At 49.0% G+C, this 10,510-nt stretch overlaps 1 protein-coding gene across 1 annotated transcript; it reads right to left on the reverse strand.

Moving 5' to 3' along the window:
• Nucleotides 1-4,169: 4,169 nt before the first annotated feature.
• On the reverse strand, nucleotides 4,170-7,274 carry LOC142245823 (tubulin alpha-1A chain-like). The gene is made up of 4 exons (XM_075318795.1): nucleotides 7,224-7,274; nucleotides 5,992-6,214; nucleotides 5,735-5,883; nucleotides 4,170-5,229 (listed from the first exon to the last, which is right to left on the reverse strand). Exons 1-4 carry the CDS (start codon nucleotides 7,224-7,226, stop codon nucleotides 4,246-4,248), a joined length of 1,359 nt encoding a protein of 452 aa, XP_075174910.1. The 5' UTR covers nucleotides 7,227-7,274; the 3' UTR covers nucleotides 4,170-4,245.
• Between the last annotated feature and the right edge of the window lie 3,236 nt (nucleotides 7,275-10,510).

Genomic DNA, 10,510 nt, shown 5'->3' on the forward strand with positions numbered 1-10,510 from the left:
GTTGGGCCTTCGGCTCGGAGCGGGTCATCGGCTCCGGCTCGGGAAACTGCTCGGGGACTGTCTCTGGCGCAATCTTCGGGGCCTTCCATGGCAATGCCTCCGGTTTGCTTCGGGCTCCGGCTACAGGTCGGTCCGCTGGGGCGGACGGGCTGGGTATCGCTACCGGTTGCGGTGGCAGCGGGCCTAGTGGCGGGGTCACGGCCTCCGAGACAGGTGGCGAGGGAGGCAACGGGGGGAGAGGGCTTGGACCGGATCCCTCAGCCGCAGCGACCGGTCCCTCCGGGACATAGGGGCGTGGGTCACTCACCCTCCCTTCCTCCGCTTCCTCCTCGCGTCTCCGCACGGCTGCCAAAACGTCCGCCATGTCGGTCTCCCACTCCTCCAGGAGGAGCTGCATTTTGACCTGCAGCCTTAGATGGAGCTGCGCGGTCCGGATCTCCACCCACGCTGCGGTTCCCGGTGCGGGGGCCACGGTGTTTCAAGACGGCATCCACATGGTGTCTTTGCTGTTTGCTTCCAGGAACGGTTTTCTGGCAAGGTCCTGGCGTCCCTGCTTTTATAGCGGCGACTACATGCCGCCAGCCGCCATCGCGTCCCCCTTAGCTCTTTCCGGCCCCTCCTCTCTCGGGCGGGGTTTTGGCCTTCGCGCCTCTACTGCTCGAGAAGACGCTCGAGCGGGAACTTTTCGCGCCAAAGATGGCGGCTTCTGAAATTTTTCTGCCGGATACCTCCGGCGGTAACAAGGCGCACCTCTACCAGACGGCAGAGCGGTAAGATCCTGTTCGTGACGCCAAGTTGTCGCGGGCGGGGAGGAGGGTGTCAGCACACCGCGCTCACCCCTTCTGCTCGGGTCCGGCAGTTGCTCCTGGTGGCTCGAGCTGCGGGCCGGATCCCGGGGTGTCTCGAGCGACACTCCTCGCCCGTGAGTGAAAGGGGGGTGTTTGTTGGGATTATAGTTCGTGACGCCACCCACGGTTGTGGTGATGGCACCACCGCTGCTCAGTGTGGGGGTCCCGGGGATGGTGATTGTAGCAGCCAGGTGTTGTGTTGCCCCTCCGTGGGTAGGGGTTGGTGATCCCGGGGCCCGGTGAAGAGATGGGAAGTGTAGGGCCTGGAGGGCGCAGGGACGCGGGGGCAGCGCTGTGCCTTGCGGCACTGTGGTACTCACTCAGCCTGAGACACGGACACAGTTTGTACGGTAAACCAACGGCTGGTAGGACGGTCCCACAGACGGCTGCACCTGCACTCCCGGTAGGTGACGGTGACGTCTCTCTTCCTTGCACCTGTTTGACTGATGGTAGCGGTGGATTCCCTCCGGTTACCCGCTCCCCGACTGCAATCTGGGCCGGAGGAGCTCTACACTTTGCCCGCAGGCGCTGGCCCTGGGGAAACTGGTGCCTTGGCGGTGGCGGTGTCTCCCCGGTAATGGTCGGGCTGTTGCCGTCAATCGGGACTTTGTTGCTGGGGGATCTGCGTCCCCTTCACTGACGGATTCGGCAAATTGGGCGACTCCTAGCCTTGCCGGGGTCCGAGAGGCCCCTGCCCTGGTGCTGACTGTCCTTCGGAACACTGCTCCAGACCACCGGGCACACAGCCAACGGGGTCCTTCCAGGAACTTCCAAACGGTCCCCCTCCGGACAGTCACCGCCGTCGCTGACCTTGCTGTTCTAGCCCTACACACAGCTGGGCTCTCAGGCTTTGCACTCTCTCTGCCCTGTCATCACTTCTTGCTTTCCTCCTTTTCCACTTTCCTTTCCTTCACTTTCACTTCTTGTTGTTTACTCTAGCCCTTCACTGGACTTCACTCTTGCCCTCCCCGGGCTAATCTGCCTGGTAACTTCCTGCCTCCAGAGTTGTGAGCTCCTTGGTGGGCGGAGCCAACCGCCTGGCCCACCCCCTGGTGTGCATCAACAGACTCTTGGAGGGAGGCAACAAGGATTTCTGGTTAGCAGGTGTGCCTACCTGGAGTGTGGGGTGTAGTGGTGTTGTGTCCCGTGTCCCCTGGCTTGCCCAGGGCGACACAAATACATTCAGCTGAAATCAGCATTGTCACTGCCGTGCCCCCTCTGCATCTGTGATCGGTTGCCCCTACTTGTCACTGCCGTGCCCCCTCTGCATCTGTGATCAGTTGCCCCTACTCAGGAGCCCACTAAAGACCCAGGGGAGGATTCGCCGGTTTTTCATCGGGTCAGTCCGACCCTCTGGCACATTTGTGTCGCCCAGGACTATGGGGTACTCAGTCCTGGGCGGTGTATTGCTGGGAATGTCACTTGTTGGCCGTTGCCCAGGTCCGTGCCCTGGAGACACTTTTTAAAAGGGTAATATTTACAGGGGAGATTGAATGAAAGTGTATACATGACGCCACTTGTGATTTGCGGCTATGTGGATGGAGCCGCTGCACAGTTCTCACTACTGGGGCTGGTGTTAGTGGCATGTTAGGCCCTCTGCAAGCAGGGCCGGGCCCCAGGGGATAGGTGATGTAGATGGGTGCAGAAAGAAGGTAGACCACACAAGGGGTTTCAGTGTAACTGGTTCCGTTACTCACAGTGAGATTTAAACTGGTCACCCGAGGCCGGCTGGTCATGACCGCTAGCCCCTTAGTCCCAGTGCCAGTTTAGGGACCTTCTTTCCCCTGCACCTGTCTTTGGTTGGTAGAGCGCCGTGGCTTGGAGCGGGTGGGGGTCCCGTCCTGGTAGTTCCTCAACGGTAGTCCGTATGACGGTAGCGTGAACCCTGTGGGGTCGTAGTCTCTGGTCCTGTTCCCCGGTTCTCCCATTGCTACTGAGTCCTGAACTTCAAGGTCAGTGAGGTCCTTGATGGTCCCCTCACTGTGCAGATTTTATCAGGTCTGCCTGGAGCTTCTGCCTGACCTAGGATTCTGTACCCCGTCGGTGCTATGGTTCCGGGAGTACTCCACCGGCAACCAAACGCCTGGGCCCTCAGATCACCATCACACTCCTGTCAGTGCTTCCACTCGCCCTCTCCGTCCGTTCGTTACCGACGACTCTCTCTACTCCACTCCACTGTCTGCCCCTCCCACCTGGTCGTCTAGTGGACTGGATTGGCTCCACCTCTAGGCGGCCATCCATTAGGTCCAACCCTAGTCTGCCACCAGTCTATGGGGAATTTGGGGATAAACAGGGATTAACTGGAATGTTTTTGTTGTTACCATCACTGGTCTTCTGGGTCCCTGGGGGTAGGCCCTGCATCATGGCTTCAGGGGCGCTACACATTTACTACTGACTCAACCAGCAGAAAAGTGAGTGCAGCTTTGGAGTATAATACAGGATGAAACTCAGGATCGGTAATGTAATGTATGTGCACAGTGACTACACCAGCAGAATAGTGAGTGCAGCTCTGGAGTATAATACAGGATGTAACTCAGGATCAGTAATGTAATGTATGTGCACAGTGACTACAGCAGCAGAATAGTGAGTGCAGCTCTGGAGTATAATACAGGAGGTAACTCAGGATCAGTAATGTATGTACACAGTGACTGCACCAGCAGAATAGTGAGTGCAGCTCTGGAGTATAATACAGGAGGTAACTCAGGATCAGTAATGTATGTACACAGTGACTGCACCAGCAGAATAGTGAGTGCAGCTCTGGAGTATAATACAGGAGGTAACTCAGGATCAGTAATGTATGTACACAGTGACTGCACCAGCAGAATAGTGAGTGCAGCTCTGGAGTATAATACAGGAGGTAACTCAGGATCAGTAGAGGATCAGTAATGTAATGTATGTACACAGTGACTACACCAGCAGAATAGTGAGTGCAGCTCTGGAGTATAATACAGGAGGTAACTCAGGATCAGTAGAGGATCAGTAATGTAATGTATGTACACAGTGACTACACCAGCAGAATAGTGAGTGCAGCTCTGGAGTATAATACAGGAGGTAACTCAGGATCAGTAATGTAATGTATGTACACAGTGACTACACCAGCAGAATAGTGAGTGCAGCTCTGGAGTATAATACAGGAGGTAACTCAGGATACATAATTTAATGTATGTACCCAGTACTACTGTCCTTTTTTGTTTTATTTTTTTTAAAGGTTTTAAAACAATAAAGAAAAACAGAAATTATAATGAAAATATTTATTAGAAAGGTGCCTGAAAAAGGAACATTTTATCTCATACATGGTAAAGGCTGCATTTAATACTCCTCTCCCTCCTCTCCTTCTCCCGGTTCCTCCCTCTTTAATACTCCTCTCCCTCTTCTCCTTCTCCCGTTTCATCCCTCTTTAATACTCCTCTCCCTCCTCTCCTTCTCCCTCTCCTTCCACGCTGTCGGTGCCGACCTCTTCGTAATCCTTCTCCAGGGCGGCCATGTCCTCCCGAGCCTCAGAGAACTCTCCTTCCTCCATGCCCTCACCCACATACCAGTGCACGAAGGCTCGCTTGGCGTACATCAGGTCAAACTTGTGGTCCAGGCGAGCCCAGGCCTCGGCAATGGCGGTGGTGTTACTGAGCATGCACACCGCACGCTGCACCTTGGCCAGGTCTCCACCGGGAACCACAGTTGGTGGTTGGTAATTGATACCAACTTTGAACCCTGTTGGGCACCAGTCCACAAACTGGATGGTGCGCTTGGTCTTGATGGTGGCAATGGCGGCATTGACATCCTTAGGTACCACATCACCGCGGTACAGCAGGCAGCAAGCCATGTATTTACCGTGTCTGGGGTCACATTTCACCATCTGGTTGGCCGGCTCAAAGCAAGCGTTGGTGATCTCGGATACAGTGAGCTGCTCATGGTAAGCTTTCTCTGCAGAGATGACGGGGGCATAGGTGGCCAGGGGGAAGTGGATACGGGGGTAGGGCACCAGGTTGGTCTGGAACTCTGTCAAGTCCACATTCAGAGCACCATCAAACCTGAGGGAGGCTGTGATGGAGGACACAATCTGACCGATCAGACGGTTCAGGTTGGTGTAGGTCGGACGCTCAATGTCCAGGTTCCTGCGGCAGATGTCATAGATGGCCTCATTGTCCACCATGAAGGCGCAGTCTGAGTGCTCCAGTGTGGTGTGTGTGGTGAGGATGGAGTTGTATGGTTCAACCACAGCGGTGGAGATCTGGGGGGCAGGGTAGATGGAGAACTCCAGCTTGGATTTCTTCCCGTAATCAACGGAGAGACGTTCCATCAAGAGGGAGGTGAATCCTGATCCAGTGCCACCACCGAAACTGTGGAAGATGAGGAAGCCCTGGAGACCTGTGCACTGATCCGCCTGGAGGAATAAACAAGAAGTTAATGTGTGGAAAAATTAACAGGTAGCTATGAAACAATTCCAGGGTTACATAAAAGAAACAACTAAATCTAACTGTGCTGTTTATCTACAGCCACCACTAGGGGGAGCCTAATACTGCATACAGTATACACCCAGCTCCTGAGCTCCCCCTAGTGGTGGCCACAGGAAGACAAATGTTTCATCAAGACTATTTGATTTTCTGTTAGATTTACTGAACATATTAAGAAATGTATCAAGACGACTTATTGTATACCATTTGCCATTACCATTTGTGTTCAAAAACGTGTCATCACCAACTTTAATCACAGTTTTAAAGAGAAAGTTAAGGAAGGACAAATATTTCCTTCAGTAGAAGACTTCTAACTTCTGGATCCAGCTTATTATTGTTTTCTCTAGCTCTCTACTTTTTCATTGTTCGTTATCATAGATCTTGGCTCAGAATATAGCAAACGCTCCTAAACATAATCCCAGCACAAGAACTCACCAGCTTGCGGATCCTGTCCAGCACCAGGTCAATGATCTCTTTGCCAATGGTGTAATGGCCACGGGCGTAGTTATTGGCAGCGTCTTCCTTGCCGGTGATGAGCTGCTCAGGGTGGAACAGTTGTCTGTAGGTTCCAGTTCTCACCTCATCTGTAGGAGAGAAATAGAGGAGGTTTCTATGTGACTTCCATACTGTCCACCCCTCTTCTCAGGTCCTCACTGACGTGTCTTCTAGACAATCAGGTCCAATGTACTCACCGATCACAGTGGGCTCCAGGTCCACAAACACAGCGCGGGGGACGTGTTTACCAGCTCCCGTCTCACTGAAGAAGGTGTTGAAGGAGTCGTCTCCTCCACCGATGGTCTTGTCGCTGGGCATCTGCCCGTCCGGCTGGATGCCATGTTCCAGGCAGTACAACTCCCAGCAGGCATTGCCCATCTGGACTCCAGCCTGGCCAACGTGGACTGAGATACATTCCCTCTGTGGGGGGTAGACGGGGGACATGATTAGGGTCGAACTATGGAGACATGGAAGATGGAGGTAACATCACAGATATCTCACAGATCAGACTGATACATTGTAATAAGAATTTTAGACTGGAGAGAGGACACAGAATAGAGGAGCCTGGACAGTCACAGAGGGGCGGACATAGAACTGGTGCAACCGAGCAGGGGCCACAGAGGTCAAGGGGCCACATCCAGCTACAAAGCTGGAGGAATTGTGCAATATAAGGGCCTATTGGGCTACAAAGGGCCCTTATACTGTTCTTACACAGGGGCCCTTCTCTGTCCGTCAGTGCAATCACACACAGATCACATATATGAGGCATGAGATTAGACATGAGACCGGACAGTGGCATATAATGTATAAAAGAATAAATTGTAAAGTTTCACTTATAATATTTAAGATTGGACAATCCCACATGTGATAGCTGAGAATAGACAGAGTATGATAGATAACATTGGGCGACTGCAGAAATAATAGATGAGATTGGACAATCACATTTATGATACATGACAGTGGCCAAGTGCACAGGTAACAGAGGAGATTGGACGTTTATACATATAATAGAAGAAATTCATTCTGCATACAATATAACAAGTACAGCATGGGCAATAGCTCAGATACAAACATAATAGCTTATTTTAGACAATCACATATAGATTAGATTAGGAAGTCGCACATATAATATAGAAGATTGTGTTGTGTTCAGATAGACAAGATTGCACATATATCTGGGTAGTCACATATAGATCAGATTGGGCATGAAATATATAAATATATAAACTTAGATAACGGGAGATCTCACAGACAAGCATACAATAGATTCAATTATTTAGGAACATATATATCAGATTAGATCAGAGAGATGAGATTGAACAGTCACATATAGGGGAGATCTCACAGTCAAACATACAATAGATTTGGGAACATATATATCAGATTAGATCAGAGAGATGAGATTGTACAGATCAGATTGGGCACTCACCATGGTGTCGGCTGTAAGTCTCCAAGCTCCGGCGGGTTAGGTGTTCGGATGTGGAGTAATTCTGTCCTCTGTCTCCTCTGCCCTCTATATATATAGGAGTCAGAGACAGCAGAGTCCTTAGTAACAGGAGGGGGGGTGAGAGGAGCCTCGGGCAGGTGACCCCCCAGTCTCCAGGACACAAGAGCCCTGCCCTGTGTATAACACAACACAACTGTTACCAGGAATCACCTCCAGGGCAGAGAATGGAGGGAAGCAGAGAGGGAAACCCAGAGGGAGGGAAAAGTGGGAATAAGGAGGGAAAAAGAAGCGTGAAGGAAGCAAAGACAGAAGAGACCTGGGCTATGGTAGTATTAGGCTAAGTTCACGTGTCCTGTAATCATCCTTACAACGGATCCTGCAGAGATCCACTGGCAAAATTATTTCTGCTGGATTCATTTTTTTTAACGGGTCTTTGGAGAACAGATTCGTTAATGGATTGCTATTTATCTTCCATTTGTTATGAATCCTGTAAGAAAAAAAAACGGATTCTTTACAAATGCAAGAAAAAACAGATGATGGCAATGATAGCAATCTGTTAGCGGATCCGTTCTCCATAGACTCTAATGTTAAAAAATGGATCCGCCAGAAATCAGATATTTAACAACAGACATTAAAGTTGTGTTTGCTGAACTTTTTTGCCAATGGATCTCTGCCGGATCCAGTCTAACAGATGATTATTGGACATGTGAACTCAGCCTTAGTGTGATTATTGCCTCTTCTGTTTCTTACATCTTACGTCATACACTAAATTCAGAACCTGCAACAATCTCCCTCTCATCCTGATAGTTTGCTATAATGTTTTATTAGTAAAAGAATGCAAAACAATAAACAAAAAATTAAAAAAATACATATTAAATAACCCATAAGCGACCACCTCCTCCTCACTGATTGCTGTAACACTAGCTCAATCCCAGAAACAGTGAAATAAACACGAAAAATATTTATTGCAGAGAATGATGAATCAATAATAAAAGGTTTGTTTTAGAAGAATGAATAAAAATGTGAACAATACTTTTTTTTTTACTAATTTTAAATTATACGCTTAAAAAATATGTTTAAAATAAAATTTTACATATAAAAATATAAAAAAAAACAACAAAAAAAAAGCAACAACAAAAGCCATAGTTTAATAATTAAAAGGTTATAGTCAAAGGTATAAAAAATGACTAAACTTTCTGTGGTTCTGAACCTTTATAACTTTAATTATTTCTGCAGTAAAATTCCCTAATTTTGTATCATACGGTAATACCTGTGGAGGAGCTGGATTATCAAATATTCTGTATTATCAGATGAGAAAACTGCATAAAAAAAAAATCTCATTTGTGGGTTTGAAGTTCTGATCTATCAGTCCACATTCAATGCAATGTTTTTGATCTGACAGTGAGTGCCGGATTATGAGATTTTCTGGATTATCAGAATGTCCTGTACATTAAAGCATTTGTAATATAATCATAATATTATAGTATTGTAATATTATAATGGTTAATCCTCTGTGGACTGGAGTTGTCGACCCCCCGCCCCTGCTCTCTGTGTGTATACCCCTCTTACCATAGCGATGAGATGTCGTCAATATACCGGACGTGTCGGCTTTCACCATCTATAGCTGTTCTCTTTGTATCTGGTGATGAGTTCTAACGCTTCCCTAGATACAATATAACTCTTTGTGTTTAAGAACAATTGGTTGCTATGGGAGACTGTAAACAAAGTCAGGTGGTTTATACAGCTGCAGACAGACTGTGCTCAGGTGTGGAAAGGATCAATGACAAAGATAAAATGTCAGCCCTTTTAGCAGCCGCCTGACACCAGCACTAACTAAAGAATGTATGTCTGGAACACCAATGGTGTGAACATGGTGCAAGACTCAAAAACATAACTATACAATAGGATAAGAGTTGCACACAAGTCACAATGTATATGGGAATGATGAAAAGCAAAACTGCTATGGGAATAGTAGACTGAAAATACAATGGACTATGTGAAAAAGTGAAAAAGACCAAATTACTTACCGGTAATGGGATTTTCCAGAGTCCACGACAGCACCCACGAGAGAGGGATCCGCCCCCTTCAAGACAGGAAACCTACAGATAAAAAGGGGCGGTCCCCCTTCCCCATCAATTGGTTTCAGAGAATGTGAGAGGAACCGCCATGGATTAGTAAACAAGGAAAGAAAAAACACCAATGACACCTAAGGGTGAAAGAAAAAATAAGGGTAGGGGTGTAAAGGGTGCTGTCGTGGACTCTGGAAAATCCCATTACCGGTAAGTAATTTAGTCTTTTCCTTTCGCCACGACAGCACCCACGAGAGACTTAGAGAGAATATACACTTAGGGAGGGACAACCATCTGAAGGAACGATCTCCCGAATGCAAGGTCTGAGGAAGAAGATGGGTCCAGCCGGTAGTGTTTGTAAAAGGTAGAAGGAGAGGACCAGGTGGCAGCCTTACAAATACTGTCGATGGAGACATCCGCCGTGGCAGCCCAGGAGGAGGCCATCGCCCTAGTAGAATGAGCCTGTACAGGGGAAGGCAGAGGTTCTTGCTTAATCGTATATACCATGGAGATGGCATCCCTCATCTATCGGGCTAAGGTATGCTTTGTCACCTGGCGACCTCGCCTGGAACCCTGAAAGGCAATAAACAAAGCCCTATACTGTCTCCAAGGAGCTGTCCTAGAGATATAGGTGAGAACGGTTTCCCTGACGCCTAGGGTGTGAAAACGACATTCTTCCGGTGTGGCAGGGACAGGAAAGAAGGAAGGGAGGATGATCTCTTGACTACGGTGAAACTGGGAAGCCACCTTAGGTAAATAAGCCGGGTCTGTTTTGAGAACGATCTGATCCAGAAAATTCTAAGGAAGGGAGTATCTACGGACAGTCCCTGAAGGTCGCTAATACGACAGGCAGAAGTATGGGCGACTAAGAGGCAGGTTTTGAGGGACAGCAATCTGTCGGATGCTGAGGGGAGAGGCTCAAAGGGTGCAAGGGTCAGGGCATTCAGAACCAGAGTGAGATCCCAGGGAGGCGGGCTGGTTATACGGACCGGCTGGCTGCAGTCACATGGTTTAATGAAACACATGACCCACCTATTACCCGCTATATTGGAATTGTAGAGGGCACCCAGGGCAGAAATATGAACTTTGAGGGTACTGACCGAGAGACCCATATCTCGTCCAGACTAGAGAAACTCCAGAATAGAGGAGATCGGGACCACAGCAGGCTAGGAATCAGGAAAGGAGGCAAGGAAGAGTTTC

Source organism: Anomaloglossus baeobatrachus, chromosome 7, assembly GCF_048569485.1.
Source record: "Anomaloglossus baeobatrachus isolate aAnoBae1 chromosome 7, aAnoBae1.hap1, whole genome shotgun sequence".
Classification (NCBI taxonomy): Eukaryota; Metazoa; Chordata; class Amphibia; order Anura; family Aromobatidae; genus Anomaloglossus; species Anomaloglossus baeobatrachus.

What these genes read in the sequence shown, in the direction of transcription:
- LOC142245823 (XM_075318795.1), bottom strand. An exon ending in CCTGGAGCCCACTGTGATCG is followed by an intron (nt 5,884 to 5,991) that starts GTGAGTACATTG and finishes TCTCTCCTACAG; the next exon opens with ATGAGGTGAGAACTGGAACC. An exon ending in TGGACAGGATCCGCAAGCTG is followed by an intron (nt 5,230 to 5,734) that starts GTGAGTTCTTGT and finishes TTATTCCTCCAG; the next exon opens with GCGGATCAGTGCACAGGTCT.